At 45.0% G+C, this 18,084-nt stretch overlaps 2 protein-coding genes and 1 long non-coding RNA gene across 4 annotated transcripts in view; 2 read left to right on the forward strand and 1 right to left on the reverse strand.

The window, feature by feature from the left end:
* The first annotated feature begins 32 nt into the window (after positions 1 to 32).
* LOC128893506 (uncharacterized) lies at positions 33 to 9,943 on the forward strand. The gene is made up of 3 exons (XR_008461358.1): positions 33 to 108; positions 212 to 412; positions 9,805 to 9,943. It is a non-coding gene; the product is annotated as an uncharacterized LOC128893506 (long non-coding RNA).
* Positions 4,827 to 18,084, reverse strand: part of LOC128893484 (protein grainyhead) — a 93,141-nt gene continuing 79,883 nt past the window's right edge. Inside the window, exons 7-15 of one of the 2 annotated variants that reach the window (XM_054154459.1) lie at positions 15,383 to 15,639; positions 14,570 to 14,738; positions 11,684 to 11,795; positions 11,227 to 11,321; positions 10,915 to 11,085; positions 10,612 to 10,797; positions 9,803 to 10,255; positions 8,380 to 8,444; positions 4,827 to 6,970 (exon numbers count right to left, since the gene is read on the reverse strand). In XM_054154459.1, the coding sequence (XP_054010434.1) occupies positions 6,685 to 6,970; positions 8,380 to 8,444; positions 9,803 to 10,255; positions 10,612 to 10,797; positions 10,915 to 11,085; positions 11,227 to 11,321; positions 11,684 to 11,795; positions 14,570 to 14,738; positions 15,383 to 15,639 (1,794 nt within the window). In that variant the 3' untranslated portion in view covers positions 4,827 to 6,684. The remainder of the gene's footprint in view (positions 6,971 to 8,379; positions 8,445 to 9,802; positions 10,256 to 10,611; positions 10,798 to 10,914; positions 11,086 to 11,226; positions 11,322 to 11,683; positions 11,796 to 14,569; positions 14,739 to 15,382; positions 15,640 to 18,084) is intronic. The other variant, XM_054154460.1, reaches the window with a different exon arrangement.
* Positions 13,207 to 18,084, forward strand: part of LOC128893489 (uncharacterized) — a 142,423-nt gene continuing 137,545 nt past the window's right edge. The window contains exons 1-2 of the mRNA XM_054154479.1: positions 13,207 to 13,722; positions 13,803 to 14,022. The gene's annotated coding sequence lies outside the window, so the exon portion shown is untranslated. The remainder of the gene's footprint in view (positions 13,723 to 13,802; positions 14,023 to 18,084) is intronic.

Genomic DNA, 18,084 nt, shown 5'->3' on the forward strand with positions numbered 1-18,084 from the left:
GTCGTCTGTCGTAGTCCGGTCTGGGGTGTAATCACAGCAAGAAGAAGAACGCGTAAACCTTGGGCTGAGCACGATATCTTGGGGTGCAGTTACTCGTAGGGATCCTGGGTCCGACACTAAGTTGCTAAGCTGCTGAATGGCCGCTGCTCGAGCTTATAACGGGCTCGTCCTCCCCTCTCGTTCTCATTCTTCTGTTCTTTGCCCCTAGCAGGTTCGACGCGACGAATCATCGGGAGTCATCGGGCTGTACTCTTGTTCTTTTACCGATTGGCGAACATCTTCAAGCGTCTCTGGGGATCCTTCGCGAGAAACAGGGTTGAGGGCGCTAACAACTTGCCACGATATGGATGCGAGAAATGTTTCGTCACCGCTTCTAAGTTTGTTTCGACAAACTCGTATCGGCGCTAAAAGGGTACGTAAAATAAAAGTCTGTATCGTTAAAAAAAAAGTACTTATTAAAAAGGTTCTGCGTATTTATCGAATGTAAATTTTTCGCGAGAAATTGTATCCAGCCGAGAACGCGACGGCCCTCTAATTGCTCTGTATCTCGTTTCTTCTTCCATAATGATTTGTCGGTCTCTTCGAAGATCGGTCGTATCTAATTTGTCCGTTCGATAACGGACGACTGCTCTGTTATCCGATATGTATCAGGAATATGTAATTCGACGGGGACGAAATACGTTCTCGGTCGTTCGAGTCGGTTCACAGTAATTTTGCGTCGATGATTATGCAAGTTACGTGACGGAACCGGCTCAACTTTGATTTGTCGCTGTTCGAATCACCCGTTGAACATGAATAGCCGAGCTCGAGTCGCATTTGCATAGAGAGTACGATCCTCGGGTTGGCCTTGAAGAGGCCGGGGAGAAGGCTGCACGTAAGGGACGGCCGTGAACTTGCCAGCCGTGTGATCCTCGCGCACCATCGCGAATGCCAAGCGCGGTAAGGTGTGCATTTCCTTCTGATCACAATGAATGGAATTTCCACGAACCTGCCAGAATACTTGGCGAGGCCAATAAAGGCAAAGGTTCGTCGAGACAATGCTAAGGTAAAGAAACCAACGCGTAATCGGGTATTTGTTTTGAATATTCGATTTTCAATGCGAACCGAGATCATAGTTAATTGGAAAAATATCTTCTTCGCGATCAGCTTTTCAGAAAAAAAGAGGAAAACAAAGAAAGAAAGGTAGGGTCGATCCTTGAACATGGACGTAAACTTTGCGTATCACGGTTCAACGAACTGCTATTCGAAAGGGCGGGGGGGAAAGAACACGGTTTGGCTTTACTCTTTTTTGTTTCTCCCGTGTCTAGTTCGAGAAGACCATTAATAATTCCTGTCGGAGAATCGTCGATCATGGTCAGCGTCGTCGATATGTTTACAAGCGTCGGTGTTACTTTTCTCGAAGAATTCAAATGGTCCGCGAGTAATAAATGATTATTCCCTCGTTTAAATAAGCTAATTATTAATTAGTTTGCATAAAAGATTGAGAATCTTCCTTTGAAAGCATTGTTTTCGACGCAATTTTGACGATGCATCGTTGATACTTGGATTCTGGGAAAGTTGGCGCCGCCCTTGGCGGAAGGGACTCAACAAGCCATAAAGAGGATTGTTGTTCCACTCGACAAAACCGGACTATACCGAAAATACTCGCGAGCTATTTGTAGGATCAGGAATATCGGGCCATCTCGGATCCTGCCCTCCCCCTCTTTTCGCAGAAAATTCTTCAGGGATCGTTGTCTGACGGACGATGTCCCTTTTGGTGGCAGAATTTTAATAGCGATGGTATCTCCGGGCTTAATTGCGAACCGATGTCTCTGGAAAGATCAAGGGGACTCTGTTTGTAATTTTAGTCTCGGATGCCTGGAATTCTCACGGAAAGCTTACATGGTTTTTTCCCTTCTAAGCGTATTGCGTTACTTGATATATTCGTTCTAATTCGAGACGTTCAATTTCTTGTTCGGATCGACGCCTGTTTTGGACCTGATTTAAATACACGCCAGATTTATGGCTGACACGTTATTTACGTGTACGTCCTCGAGCTACGAGATCAAACAGGATATTATTTTTAACCCTCTCCGTATATTTTTAACGTTTGTTGCCTATTACTCAACGACTGGACGAGGAAACCGAACCTGAGGTTTAACGACCGACTCGGACTAAGCCTATGCGTTCACCACAAAATCCTATTCGTAGTATTGATTAAGGAATCGAAGAGTCGTGATTTCGGTGACCGGTACGCATCGGCCAATTAAACGAACGTGTCTTTTTCTTTCAATGGACACAACAAATGGCTATACTCGAATGTTATTCCTTTGTCTTGATTTTGCAGTGGCGCCACTGTTCGATCATTGGCTCTTCTGCCTCGGAAACGTAGAAACCGGTTGCGTCAGGGTTGCTTTTTATTATGTAGTCGTAAACAGTATCACAGCGCTCCTCGATAACGAACCGCGTCTTCCAACGCTGTTATAGAATAATCAAATGCACGATTTATACCTTGCGTAAGTATATTGTACATATATTGTACGGAAGAGCGAGTAATTTGTCAACCGACGTACCTATCGCGAATATAATTTCCAAAACGATAACGATATTTCAAGTGACCGGCGCGCCGCGGCGACCTTGGAGAGTTTTCGATGGCTCTTTCATAGAATAAAAGAAAGAAATGGCGTTGCCCCCTCGATATTGAATGACTTTCTCCTGAAACGTTCAGCGACTTGTTTTAGTTTTTTACCACAGACGAGAATCATTTCTTACTTCTGTACAACTTTCCACGCAGAGGGTTTTTATTTTCTTTTTTATTAGATTCCTGGCTAACAGGTTTGATCGGGTACCTGGTGCAGACTATTCCGATGTTTCTTTGATGCGAAAAGAAATATACAACACATTCATCCTATCTCATTGTTTCTTTAGATCTTTTAACTGCCGAGGGTAACAATATTATTCTACCTTAGCGGACACTCCACTAAAAATCGAAACACGTTTGTACAGGTTTTTCTAAACATAGAAGGCTCTATGGGAGGAGCTACTGTGTAATCTCACTCGTGATAGGGAAATAGCTTCGAGAGGCCAATTGATTTGGCGCAAAGAGCAAATGGAAGTATCCGTCGGCGTTACGGATAACCGAAAGATCGTCTGACAAACACATTCCTTTTCTCCTTACAGTAGTAACGTAACGTATTCCGCTTGAACTTTATCCCCGGTCTATTTTCAAGGTTCCTCGACGCGCCAATAACAACACGTAATTTATAAAACGTACTAATATAATATTTATTGTTTGCAATAAACAGCGTAATATAATATCACCTCTGGCACAATCTCACGATGGCAAGACAACGCGAAAACGGTATATAATCGGTACTCTCTCACAACATTTCTGTTCCGGGGACGTTTCCTCCGGATTCACGCTTCGTCCAAACAAAACAGTACATTGTGCGCGTTTAGGCCTAATAAAATCGGCCTTGTTTAAACATTCCACCGCTCGCGCGGATACATTTCTAACGAAGCCTGTCGGCCGCGTTCCGCATCGTCGTTTACGTGGTTTAAGTATGATATCGAGACGGCTGAGAGATGATCACGGGAAAACCAAAAATTTTTAATTAGAAATACGCCGAGCAGGGGCAGTCTGAATGATATTCGAACGATAGACGACGAATGAAAGCATTCCGTGACAATTTACTCGTAAATAACATTCGATTGAACTATTATTCGGACAAGCTCCTATGCGTTCATCGCCAAGTATGGTTCATTTGTCAAATTTTACTTGTTACTTGGAAATTTCGTATAAAATTGAGAATATTTACCATCTCTGGCGTCGAGATACACAAAGATACACAGAGACAGCCTCTTTCACCAGGTCTGGTTAGCGATCGAGGTCTTCTCGTGAACCTAACGCGGCCGCCTTTTCATATTGTATCATTAATTAATAATATTAATAAACGTAAGGATAATAAAGGGATCGTGCGATAGCAATAAAAATATCGACGAGTCTTTTCGAGGTGCAACGGCGATAATGACAAAAAGAACATTTGAGTGATTCAAGGCTGAGCTATGTGCGCGTGGCTTGTAGGGGATTTATCGATTACGGATAAAAATGTCATGGAGCAACGCTAACAATCTTCATAATCTTGTAGATATCCCTATTCTCTCTCGACTCTCATTGTCAGACATACACTTTCATTCATTCCGCGTACTTTCGTTCTCGCACTCTTTTTCTCGTTCCTTCCTCGCTCCTTCTTCTTTTATTCTTCATTCTCGCACCGTCGATACACTCATCCCTTGTATAAAAATAATAATAATAAAAATAATAATAATAATAATAATAATAATAATAATAATAATATACGATATTATGTAGCTCTAGTCAATAGAATCAATAATATTAATAATATCAAACTATATGCTGTCTTGCAATAGATGTAACAAAATATAGTACTCATTATAATAATATGCATTTTACAAGCGTATTTTGATCCTTGCTTTGATATCGGTGTGTCGCGACTTACGTACGTTTGTGTGTGTATGAATCGTGATTCTAGTCAAATCTAAACGCGACCAACTACCATTTCATCGTTGAAAATGTATGCAGGCGTGCGTGTATGTATATAGAGCGTACTTTTGTTCGTTTCGATAAAAGTTACGCTATGAGAATGGCAAACGGCTAACGTTGAACACTCGAACCCTTTCGGAGATGTATAATAGGGTTTCGAGGGTGGCAAATGAAAATGTCAACCAAACGGGTCGTGCAACGTTCTATTAGGAGATGGATTAACAAATTATACCAATGGAGCATAGCTGCTTCACCGTGAACGCAACATGAACTCCGTCGAAATTTTGCATGCTACTAGTCTTCTAAACGATTATTTATCTTCTTTGCATACAATCGTCCATGGAGAGTTACGTATTCGAGTAATACTTGGTCTTTGCATGATACGGATGCGATTTTGGGACACTCGGGAATGTCAACGAAGTATCTAAACGATAACTATTAGTAGATGAATGTTTGTATAAATAACGCAAAATTGGACAGTTCGTGCACGGATTACGGTAGCGTGTGAGTGTGTGTGAGTGTGTGTAAGAGCATAACGATACGAAGAGATAATGCTCGGATGGCACCCGTCTATCTTAGAATGGCGGCGTTGAGAATTATTCTTTTCTTTTTTTTTTTTTTGAGTTCCATGCCAGAGATGGGACAAATTTTATTCGAATATTAAATAACCGATAAAAACCAAAGATAAACGAAGGCAGGAAACCGTAGTTTTTATATTTTATAATGTAGATTCAAGTTTCCATCGAACAAACGTTATAATAAAAGAGTCGTTTATTTAGGTGGATAAGAGTTTTGCCCATCTCTGTTCTATGGCTCGTGTCTCGCTATAAAACAAACTTTCGCGTTCTCGTAGACGGTTGAGACCAGCGATACCTCGCTTTATCGAACGCGTAAACAATAATTTTAAACAAAAGAAATAATTCGTGTCGGTTAATATCAAAGCATTTATTTTAAATTAATTCGAAAATCGTTAAAATAAATGCTTCGAGGCTAATGAACAGGAATTATTTTTATTGCTAGCCTATGTTTAAGAATTTTAAACTCTAAACCGACGATACGATATAGCGTGAACATTTTCATATACAATCTATACGTCATACGTATTGCTTAACATGTAACGAGGGGGTTGGAGGGGATTTGGGATGGGTATTCCTTAAATCAGTTTTGATTGATTTACATATAGCCGTCGCGTTTTCAACCGCGACACCGCGGTATCTTTCTAAGCTAACAACCATCGATATAAATTGTTCACTAGTGAAAAAAAAAAGAAAACAAAAATATAAAATAACGAGTCGCTTTGCGCGGCTAGAGATACGTTTCTTCGCCATCTTGCGCATCGAATCGAAAAGAACGCGTGTACAGGCTGCTCGGTGACTGGTATCGCAAAGAAAAAGAAAGATCTTTCGATGTCCTTATTATACATTCCGTGCACACAAGTTGTGATAGTTTTATCATAAAATTTACAACAGCATACCAAGAGTTTTGGCTGTAACAAATACGAGATTGGGACAAATACAAATAAGATCTTTCAATGAACGAACTCATTTATATTCCAACCAGTCTCGTAATTTTAATAGAACGTGTCGAGAACCGACTTTTAATATCAACAAAACAAACGCGTCCTCGAGATCAAACGTCTCCCCGTGTCCACGGAATCCCTCGTTCGAAGAAATCGCCTGTCAGCGTTGCTCGATCAACGCAAGACAACCACTATATGAACTAATAATCCGATTTGACTTGTTAAATTGTACGGTACGGACAAGTACGTCAGTCCAGTTCGGCAGTCCCAAGTGCAGGCAGCGGAACGCGGCTCCTCGTAAACTGGGACATTCGCCGAATGTGTCTTCGTATCTTCCTGGGCATCTTCATCGGGTCGATACTTCTCTTCCGACTTGCACTGGTTTAAACAATCTTCTCGCGCAACATCCTGAAAACTGCACGCGTTTCGACAATCTTCCCATGCAGGTTCCTTAAAAGTCTTCTCGGGTCGAACTCTGTCGAGCGTCGTTTTGCATTGCACCGTGATCGATGATCATTCGAGTCGCGATCATCGTCGGCAGCTCCGTCTCTCGGACTTATTTACACAACGAAAGCTATGGAATATTTATATAGGTTTTTTTTTCTCCTCGTGCACTATTGCCTCACGTGTTGCCATTGTCGTGGACATGCGAGTGTCCGTGGGCAGAGTTGGCGAGAGGCGAATGGGCCATGTGGGTTGGCGATGAGGGTAGTTCGATGAGCGTGACGTCGTATCCTGCGGTGGTTGGCGGGTCCCCTGGGTCGCCAGGATCACCAGGTGATCCAGGATTGTTCGGGTTGCGGTCGTTGCTGGGGTCGGGATTTACTCTGGAGTGGCTCACCTCGAGGAGGAACAGGTCCTCGTCCACGTAATATCTGATCATGTCATCGTCAATTTTCGCTGTAATTCTGAAACAGGTGGACGAGACCGTCGTTAGCGTCGATGGTAATCGTAGTGCCGTAGCTAGTCCGATCGAAAAGAAAATGTTCGATAGTCGAGGAAAATCGTCATTCGAAAATGACCAGGCTGAAACGCGTTAAATACGAGTAAGTGAGCTGTACTCGCTACGATATCTCGAACATTGTCTTTATGGATGGAATGTCGAAAGAACGAAAGGACGGTGACGGAGCTCGAGAATAACGTGTACGTTAGAACCTGATTTTCATGTGTTTCGTGTCGAGGGGTAGGAAATTGTGTGAGAGATACTTTAAACAGAGTATGCTTGAGGAGACCTTGCTCGATAGTTCGACAGATTCGGTCGTGCGCTGAAACAGTCCTTTCGAAACAGTATCAGCTACCATTGCATCTATTCTATTTGATTATAATTTTCCAAAATCGAGTACAGCTCGAAAGAATTGGAAAAACCGCCAAACAAATATCGGGGATGAGAGATACGAACAATGAAAATTACAGTACAATCCGAGGTACAGTTCCAGCAATGTTTTTCATTTAAGACTTCGATTTGAATGTGATTCGAGTAGGCGATCCTTCAACTATTTCGAGGTTAATCATTAATCATAAATTTCCGTCAAAGTCATCAAAATTGAAACATCCTTGAAACAAGACTTATCGATGCATCATGCCTGATCGAAGCAGGGCGTTGCGCGCGCGCGAATCTGTCGGATACGCGAAAGCAGCGGCACCGAAGTCACGAATCAAAGTGAACGTCTCGTCGGGCGGAAAGTGAAAACACAAAGAGCAAAACAACAAAATACACGTTTAGTCTCAGGCAAATGAAATGGCGTGATGCGACCGAGAGGTAGATACATGCTGGAGTCTAAGAAGCAAAAGCAGACATGCGAAGAGACAAGCAAGGAAGGCAAAGTAGGCAGGCAGCGCGTACTCGTGACAGAAGAAAAAAAAGAACTCGCAGAAGAGATTAGTGGATTAGTCGAAGCTTAGGGAGACACGGAAGTTGGTTGAATCGGTGTGGTCGACGGTAACGGACGCGGTAGGCGCCTTACTCCTCTATTGCATGAATTTTACTTTACATGTATTTCAAAGAAAACATTATTTTTTGGTTGTTAGTATATTTATGAATGAATTAATGTTTGAGTTAAACGGTAAGCGAGGAAAAGGAAGAGTTTCAGACGTACACCAGGCAGAAAGAAGCGATTGGAGAGTATTATATGGTTCGCATATCGGACTAGAGAGCGATAGATAAAGAGAAGGTGATTGCATTCGGAAAGAGGCATGATCTTAGCGAGAAAGGGAGAGACTACCAAACCAGCCGGAGAGAAGTCAGGCAATGTCACCGTTATGGCATGCACTACGTGGGCGGTGCATGCAAGTAAAGATGACACTCTACTAAACTTACCCCTTTGTGTTTTTGCGATAGAGGTTATTAATACTCGAGGATGCAATTTTGTACTTTGACTCAATCTGTAAAATAGAAAAAAGTAGAACATTAGAACTTTGACAGTGGTTGCGGACCATCGAGTCGGGGATGATTTCTCGTCAACGACCCCCGAAAAGTCTACCGTTACCGTACGAGTCCGCGGCCCCGCGAACAGAGACAGCCAAGAAACAGAGAAGGGACAGAAGAGACCCGTCGCGTTTAGAAAAATCACTTTGTAACGAAACCGAACGACCCGATAAATAGGCAACTTTAAAATTCTGTCGTTTTGTTGAAAAACAGAACGCAGTATAACTCGAGAACAAGATTCGAGACGAGAGATTGGACTCGTTTCTGCAGAGCAAACTAAACGCGCGTGAAAGAGAAGAGGAACAACAATTACATTTCTTTCCACTTTTTTCTTCTGCTGCTGGATCGCTACTCTACAATGCGAACCTCGATATCTTCCGACTTCCCGAGCAATGCAGTATTTAATGCAGTACTGACGTCGAAACCATCGATCGTGTCTTGCATCACAGGGGTTAATCGGTCGTACTCGACCGTATTAATTTGTGAGGATTTTGGAGGAGTTGATACATGCGCGTTAATATTAATACCAGCATATGGAACGGTGCAACAAGTATTAATAATGGGTGTGGTATGTCCCCTCGCATGCATGGCTAGTACTTCATGGGTGTGTTTCTTGTATATCCCGTGTATACTCTCGCGCATCACCCGTTAGAGCTGCAGAGATTAACCCTTAGGCTACAGACTGTAATATTCGAAACGAACGGGGGATGAAAAAGTTACGCAAAGCAAACGTTTGAGTTTAAATTGTTGCTGGCCTCGTAAAAAAAAAAAAAAAAAAAGAAAATAGTATCGAGGCTCCTCGCGGATACTGTAGCTCCAAGGGTCAATTAAATCTTAATCCGATGCTGTTCGTTACTCATACCGTAGGCAACCAGTGTCAAAATCGAACACGGTTGCAAAGCGAAACGTGATTAATTAGGTGCGTCGAGATTATCGCGATGTTAACTGTCGCGAACGTCGAAACTTGTCGCTTTCTATTGGGACTTGTTACCGTACAGGTTCTCGAAACGTTCGTTCGTTATAAATAGAAACGAACGATACCGCGTTTTCGAACGCACCCGAGCTTAACCGTTGCTTATTTATGTAACTCGCGACTTTTATTTGACTACGGTTCGCGCGATTTCACCGTTGGAATTGTTTCCATCTGTTGGAGACAACAACTTTGATTAGTACTTGGTCCACCCTATCTAAATCGATTGTTCCTTCGGGGCAGCAGTCGAACTCAAATGGTTGACGCTGAAACTATTCGTGTCTTCGACTAGGTGTGTTGGACTGGATGCGTGTGGTTTCTATAAAAATGTTTGATGGTTCTTACAGCATTTAAAAGTCCTTGGACGGTTGGTGGCGTGACGTGCAGAGGCGTGTAAACGTCTTCGGACTCCTGACGGACGTAGAGCATCACCCTCTCCTCGGCATCCGCTGGACGAAGATGGGGGGGTTGTTGTTGAAGGTGCAGTCGATTGCCAACCCCTGAGACCACCGTTCCAGCGAGTCCAGCTTGCTGCACTCCTTGGAGCACCGAGCCCTGAAGCTCTTGGACCTGCATCAGCAACGAGTCCTTCTTGTCGTGCAGGCTAGTCAGATTGTCGGGCGGAAAGTGGTTGTGGAACTTGAGGGCAGGCAAGCTGGGTCTGCCGCAGGCTGGATAAGGGCTGCTACCACCCGCTTTCAATCCTCCGCCCTCGCCATTACTGAGGGACGACGTGTCGGTGTCGCCACCGCCCCCGCCGCCACCTCCGTAGAAGCCTGACAACTCCATCGTCGAGAACTGTCGTGGAACAAGAAAGAAACATTTTTTTTTTTTTTATTCGCACACGAGCCACTATTTGGCAATAGTCGATCTGTCTACCTACGAGGACGAAACGAGACAGAGAAATCCGCAAAGGAAATTTAATCGTGTATATGGTTCGACCATCGTCCTGATGGTTGTTATCGCGATGTAAGAGTTGCGTTTGGAGGAGAGTTCTGGCGGTGTTGAGAGCAGAGGATTGTGGTGGAGACTACGTAGACTTTTTTTGTGCCATTTTTAAATAGAAATATTTGGTAAATAGTGTCGGTAATGTTGCGTGGCAAATTCTCTGATAGTTTTCTGTACTTTTCTATCCGTCGATTCGGAATACAGACCTTGTCGATGGTGTGCTCCGCCGGTGGAGAAAACAGGACCGGAGGTTTATGGAGATCCACCATGGAATAAAATTCGCTGCGTTCCGTGACCGAATGGTAAAGTTCGTCCAGCTTTTTCCTACCGGTGGCCGTCATCTTCCTTTTCGCCGCTCTCCTCTCTTCGTCGCGAGTCTTCCTCTCGGCACCCTGGTAAACAACGCCAGCGATTCATGAGTTTCGAGATTCGCAGCATTTCATTTGATTTAAAAACGTTTAGTTTAGTTTACGTAACGACGACGAAAAGTCGAGGTTAATTACAACTACCTTATCGCAAAAGACTTTGATCTGGCAATAGCCACGATGCGATGGAGGTGTATACGAATGAGCGTGTGGCGGTGGTTCCTCGTAGGTATCGACTTGAATGTGTAGCGGCAAACCCTTCACACCCTTCTGACTCGAGAAATCAGTGCTAAGACACTGCACAGCTACGTTGATCTGTAACAAGAAACGCGGGTATCCTCGATCAGCTCGTCAACATTTACACGGGAATGCATGAATAAGCTTTTCCATCGAAGCCTCCTATTCATCGTTACACGCAAGTGGAATCTCTCTAACGAACGACGATGAACCTCGTACCTTTGCCGAAGATTCGAGTGGGTTCCAATACACAGCGATCGCATTGTGCGCGATCTCCTCGATGCATCCCACCAGTCCCACGCTGTTCTTCGTGTCTGTAACGGAGTAGATTATTGTTAAACTCGCAAATCACTCTGCAAACGTTCGAAAGGGCATCATCTTTTCACCTGCGTCGCTTCTCGTTTAATCTTACCGAGTCTCCGATAGTCCTACATCGAGCAGCTTGTGCAAAAAATGAAAGGTATACGTCCGTACCTCAAAGGCTAAGTTCATTTATACTTTTCGTTGCTATTTAAAATATTTAACTGTTGAAACCAGTATTTACGTATGCAACTATGAAAGATACAAAGATGCATGATTTTAGTTTTGATCGAGGAAAGCTGATTAGAATGTAATCGGTGCTCGCGAGAAGAGGACTTAATGGTTCCAGCTGGTCGATTTTCCACGCTTTACTTACCAGCATCGAGGATACGTTGCTTGACAGAATGTTGCCTTCCGTGCCAGAATTGCCACGCCTTAATCTCGTCTTCGGGGCTCTTCTCTTCGCGGAACATCAGCATTACCACGCTCTACGCGACAAACCATCAAGTAAAGAACCTAAGTACTTTATTAAGCGTAATATTATAGGGGCTGACAAACATGGCGTCCGCTGACGTACTCGATGGTACTCGATTCTTTAGACTTTCTTCTCTTGTTAGATTGTACGGTACTAGACTTGGCAGCGTTAGGACTATGGAGTCGATATACATATGAATTACTCTAGCTCTTATTCGTAACAGAATGACGACGGACTGGAGACGAAAAGAAGAAAAGCATTTTCACGAGATTCAAGGGAAAATACAGAGTTTTGTTCATTTTGAACAGGAAATGGCCGTGGAAAAAATCGACGTGAACGCAAAAGCAACAGGATGCTGGGAATTAACGGGCATCGTGCAACAGGCGGCGAATGGAGCGTTGGAAAAGCGAGCGAGCGAGCGAGCGTTGGTGATCGAATCGAAAGCTTAGATGGTCGGTATGTCGTGGCAGACGGTACGTTCGAGCATATTCACGGATCGCGTGTATCGTAAATTACATGGCAGCGTGTAATTATGCAACACAAATTGCAGAGATTCTGGGATCAATAGGCATCGATGAGCGGTTCTGACAGTCGAGCGTTCATTTTTCGAATCGTACGCGCATTGACTTTGGATCTAGATGAGACTTCTGGCCATCACTGCCGGTAACGGAAAGTTGCAGGATCCATCGACGCAGCGACCACGCGATTCGTGATTTTCGCGTGAGCGTGGCATCGTTCGCGCGACATAGACACGCTCGAGCGCGCGGCTCACGACGCGCGCGTATAAATCACGCGGTACCGTATAATCCGGTAGCATAAATCGCACCATTCGACACTACTAATTCCCAATAAATGACCGCGTATTCGTAGATAGCCGTGTTATCGACGTTTTTCTCCGCTCGTGATCGTGATTCATTGGTAAAAATGTGTCGTAACGGGCGAGGTGTAATTATGTTGATTAATCGACGGGGACACGTGACAGTCGATTTTTTATCTTTGCCGCGAACCACCAATCGGACGGTTGTTTCGATTAAAATGGCGACGGTGGTAACAAGCAGGCAGTCGCGTCTCTGTAATTACGGGATATAAAGTTTCGGCATACGATACCGTAGTCTATTCATGAAAAAGATCAAATTCTTATAGCGTAACAGGAATCGCACGTTAATAAAAGTTACGAAGAGAGGTTGTAACCACGTCGCCGCCAAGAATGTTGTCAAATAGCTCGTTAATGCTTTCCCGGAAACGTAAGCATCGAGTGCTGTGTAATCGATGATAACCAAGTACACCACTTATCGCGTCGTCGTCGAGTATTAAACACGAAAATTGTATGATTAGCGGTTGCGATTCGGTGAGAGAAGTACGAAGCAGAAGTAGGCAAAATGTCAACGTAACGCGTAAACATTTTGCAAAAAATAAAAACGTCAACAAACGGCATTTTAAGGAGAACGTCGTTATTGTTGTCGAAGACGCGTAGAGGACAGCAGATGGTTTACGCGAGCAACACCGACGCGATACGATAAAGACGAATCTATCGCACGTTCGTGGCAGTTTGGTTATTGTCCCGCCATTTAAGCCGCGCGATCAGATAAAGCGTTAACCTTCGCGGTTATAACCAGTTTACACGTGTCCTGGGGCGTTTTCGCGGGTTAACATTCATACCCTAGCCGAGTACAGATTGCCGACAAATAATTCAGAATCAGGCAACCGTTCGACGGCGGTAGGAGATAAAAAAATTCATGGCTTGGAGTCGCCACGATAACACGAGTTTCGCGTGAGTGTGACATCGGTCGCGACAGAAGCACGCTCGAGTGCCCAGACCGGTGTTCTATGGAGATTTTTCGTGATTCGGGTGAACGGGCGAAGAAATTCAGTCACCGAGAAATCGCAGAGTCTATTAGCAACGCGAGATTCGGTCGGAAGAGTGGTTCACCGAGGGAAAGGTGAGCACCGAAGCAAAAGGATTTCGATTCGCATCTGTTGTTTCATTATGTTTTAGAATATAAGATTATTCTCTGTATAGACGGACAGAGAACGAAGAACATCGGAAGTCGTATAGGATCAAGCGTAGAGGGCAGGTCCAGCTCGAATACAAAACAAGACAAAAGAAAACAAAAGGAAAGCAATATTACAGTGGCGAACAGAGAGGGAAACTTGAGAAGAGGCTGAAGGAAAAAGAAAAGGTGTAGCAGTCTGTAGACGAGCGAAACGGAAGAAGGCAACGCAAATACAGTCCGGCAGAGGTAAGTGCGGGTAAGCATAGATAGAGAAAAGCGTAAGGGTGGGGTATGGATAAGCGAGGAGTTTGTACTCGCGGCTCCCTCTTCGGCTTCGTACTCGTGTAAGTACATCGTTCGAATCGCCACGCGGCTGAACGTTCGATTAGCAATTAACGAGGAAGTCGTAACTCCTCCTAGCGGGAGGGAAAAGAAAAGAATCGGCAGCTTTATCAGGATGGAAATTGCTAACGGTGCGCTGTGCTGCCAATTAGAGCCGCGAGAACAAACGACCTCGTCCGACTTCTTTCGACGCGAGTGCCCCGAACGGGTCTGCGCGAATTCTATCGCTCGTAGGAGTCGGTAAACGAGCATAATGCAATGCACCGCGACGCGACTCAGCTTAATGTGATTTAAGACAAGTACGTCGCAATTTTGCGTCACGATGCGCGCGTCTAGTTATCGTTGATTGCCGCGAGAGTTTTATTCGGTTTATCATTGTGATGTAACACTCGAGAACGTCAGCCAGTTCTCCCCTTGCAAGCTTTCGACAGACTAAATTAATTTCGCTTACCTTGACCGTTTGCCCCGCCTTTAGGGTTGGCTTATCAGGATCGGGAACGTAGTCCAACGTGATACCGTAGAATTGTCCTTTGTTGATGTAAGTGATTCTGTCGTCCTCGCGTCGTTGCGATGTGCTGATCGGTGACTCCAGGTGGTATTTGAACCCATAGGCGGAGAATCTGTGCGCAGATTACGCGAACGATAAAATCATCAAAGATTTTTCCTTCTCTGTTTAATCGAGATAGTTTGACATGCACCGCTGAATGTCCGATACGGATTGATTTTTAAATGGCCGGAGGTGATAACGTTAATAGACAGGCGCGCAAACGAATGTTTACACAGTTTTCAAGGCCAATTTCCTGCGAAACAAACACCTTTGACGTGTGCACACGGCTTTAAGTAGCGTTGAAACGCGAAATAAAAGGCGATTGTCCTTATCCGAAGGAAGGAAAAGTTTTTCCCTGGCCGCGGTTAGCCTATCAACGGCGCTGGCGTACTTTCCGCCGGTTCTAGTCGAGCTATTATCTTTATCTACGCGACGACACGCGTCGGAGACCAGCATGGTTTCCTATTCGCAGCAGTTTCTTTTCCTTGGCCACTCCGATCGCCAACGGAGAACAACCAGGACGGTGGCGGTGCGTGCGAGCCGATAACCGAGCTTGGCCCGGGTGAACGGCCTGTAAACCTTTTGCTCTTGTTTTATTCGCCGCACCGTCGGCGTCGGCGTCGCCTACCTCGGATTGCGCCTTATTATAACTTGTCTATCGGTTACGCGACCATGTCCTCGCTAGACCTCTACGGAAGGATCTCTGTCTTTACTTACATTTTTGGTATTTGGATTTTGTCCGCGTCGTTTTGCCTGCCGAAATCGTGCCATGGTCGCGATCTCGGCGGATTTGGGTTGGGGTTGGGGGTCGCAGCAGAGGATACCAGAGCTCCTCGTTGCACTTGCGCTTGTGCGTGACCCTGCTGCAGTTGTAGTTGCAGTGGTTGGTGGTGTATCACTGCACCGCTCTCGAGAACCACTGCGGCGCCAGCTGCTGTTCCTCCAGGACACAGTTCCGTGTAGTCGAACGAGGACTGTGAGAACAAGAAGCAAACTTTCGTTATTAATTCCATTCTAACCGTATCTTAGCGGTTGGAGACTAAACCCTTAGGCACGAGGCGGTTCTCTGTATCGCTAACGGATATTAGAAAGTTGAAACCGATGGGATATAACTCGTGCCGCGGTTAAATTATTTTGGATCGTTGGTACGATAAGGATTCGATACATCCAGGACTCGACGGTTGCTTCCAACTTTTCAGACTACTAAAACTACTCCGAGATAGCCGCCAGGAGCTCGGAGTATCGCGGTCAGAGGCGAACGCCAGCTTCTTCCGCGAAACAAAAGCGCAAGGAGCCGGAATAGAATAGGCCGGTGCGGTCTCGTAAAATTGACCAGGCTGGCCGCACGTGCTTCCATGCTTCCAGCGGTGGTTTGTTAATAAGCGGTCTCTGCCGTACGGTTTATTCCCTCGTACGTCTTTATGCGAAGCTCTCGAAGAAACCTCGAATGTAGCGCGGTTACCGCAGCTCGTTACTCGGCCTGACGAACGGCATCGCGGAAGCCATCCATCGAACCTAGTCGACAACGAATCCGAGAGAAGCGACGCCGACGCCGACGCCGACGCCGATGTTTCGTTTTATCGCGACGTTACGGCTGGTACATCTCCCTATCGTACCACGATAAATTAATACCGCGTCGATCCCGTGATTAGGAATATTTCCGCGTTCCTATGATCGTTTCTGCTTTATGCGAACTACCCGAGTCCGAGGGTTCCTTTCTGTCCCGTTCCGGCGTAAGGCTCATCCTCGCTAACCGTTAGCCGGTCTTTCGCATCTGTATTTTTAGTAAACTTTTCTATGTAACTTTCTCCGTATTTTTATCTCCTCTATGCCGTATTATTACGTGTACGATAAAAACGTGGAATAAAAATCAATGAAAAAATTATCAGATGAATCAGCTTTAATTATGCAGAAACGATCTCGGCTTAATCGGCCTGGTGGAATATTCAGATCGATGAAAAAAAAAACGAACGAAACGAGGTACGAGGGATTCTTGGCGCGCAAACACGAACGCCACCTTCGAGATTAATTGCTTCAACGCCTTCGACGGCGATCGCGCTTTTTCTCGATCGATTCATCTAATTGCGCCGCGATCGGAATCGTTTATACCCCCTTCCACTCGTTCGATGTCTCTCCATTATGCATTCTTTTGCGCGACACTCGAGCGCACGAGCATACTCGTGTATCGAACACGTGTCTGCGTGTGTTTTTGCATAGCAGCGAGTCGATATCTCGAGCGAATCGAGTTCGAGCGCAATAACGATCGAAACAAAACTTTGGCGTATCATTAGCCGCCGGTCAATACGATCGACGTATAGGAGTTTTTATCAGACTCGAGTCGCCGTTCGCGCAACGATTTATTATCGGGCTGCTGAGATTTGTCGGTTTTTAGGAGATCGAACCTATTTTTAGGAATTTCTTTGCGTAACAAGCTCTGTCCGATACGAGACTTCCCATTAAAGTTATTAAATTTTAACACAGGAACGTACGCGGTAGATAACAGTGTTGCGAAATCGCGGAAAGAGAAAATTCCGAAACAAGACGAGCATAATTACGAAATTGACGCGACCACGCTTCCGAATTTCACTTGGCTCGTGCTAAACGATTTACTTTTTATTTCTGCATCGGTGCGAGCTTTCCTGGCTCGTGGAATTTCCGTGTCCGCGGTAGAGATCGTGGCGATTCCCCTAATGGTCTTATCAAATAGCATCGTGTCGGTATCTCTCTAGCCCGTAGCGAATGTTACACACCCCGATATACGTGTTGGAGCGCGTCGAGGATTTAATCCGTAATTACATGTCTCAGCAGGCTGCGTTTAATGCAGCGGTGCGCAAAGTCTTTTATATTAAAATGTGATAAACGACAATAGAAGGAGGAGGAAATCGTATTCCGAGACGGCAATATTTTTAATCGAATAACGAAAACGTATAGGGTTGCTCGTTAACGAGTCAAGAAATCGTTCGATTAGCGTGTTAATCGATTTGATCGAATAACGAAGATGGTTGCGAACCGCTGGTCTAGTGTAACATGTTTGCTAGCAATCGCGGAAGTCGTCAATCGCCATGCCAGTTTATCCGAAATTACCTCGCCAAGCGAAACGGTCTCGAGGGAAAGAACGAAAACGAAAAAGGCAAATCGTTCCTGCGCGCGCATACCGAGACTCGAATATACGTATTTTAATTACTGTTGTACGTATCAGTTTTCGTGCAGAGCGTTTACACTCGCGATAGCTGGACGAGTCTCTGCTTTTATTTGCAACGTTTGCAAGAAGCGGAGCAGAACGGAACGCGTGCTTTCTAATTCGTAATGTCAACCGCGAATGCTAATGACTTACTCGCGCGGATAAACCGCTGCCCCCGTCGGACGATTAATGTTTCCGGAAGCGCTCGATTACGCGCGACAACCGAATCGCGCGTAGG

The sequence above is a fragment of the Hylaeus anthracinus genome, unplaced genomic scaffold, assembly GCF_026225885.1.
Source record: "Hylaeus anthracinus isolate JK02 unplaced genomic scaffold, UHH_iyHylAnth1.0_haploid 3, whole genome shotgun sequence".
Lineage (NCBI taxonomy): Eukaryota > Metazoa > Arthropoda > Insecta > Hymenoptera > Colletidae > Hylaeus > Hylaeus anthracinus.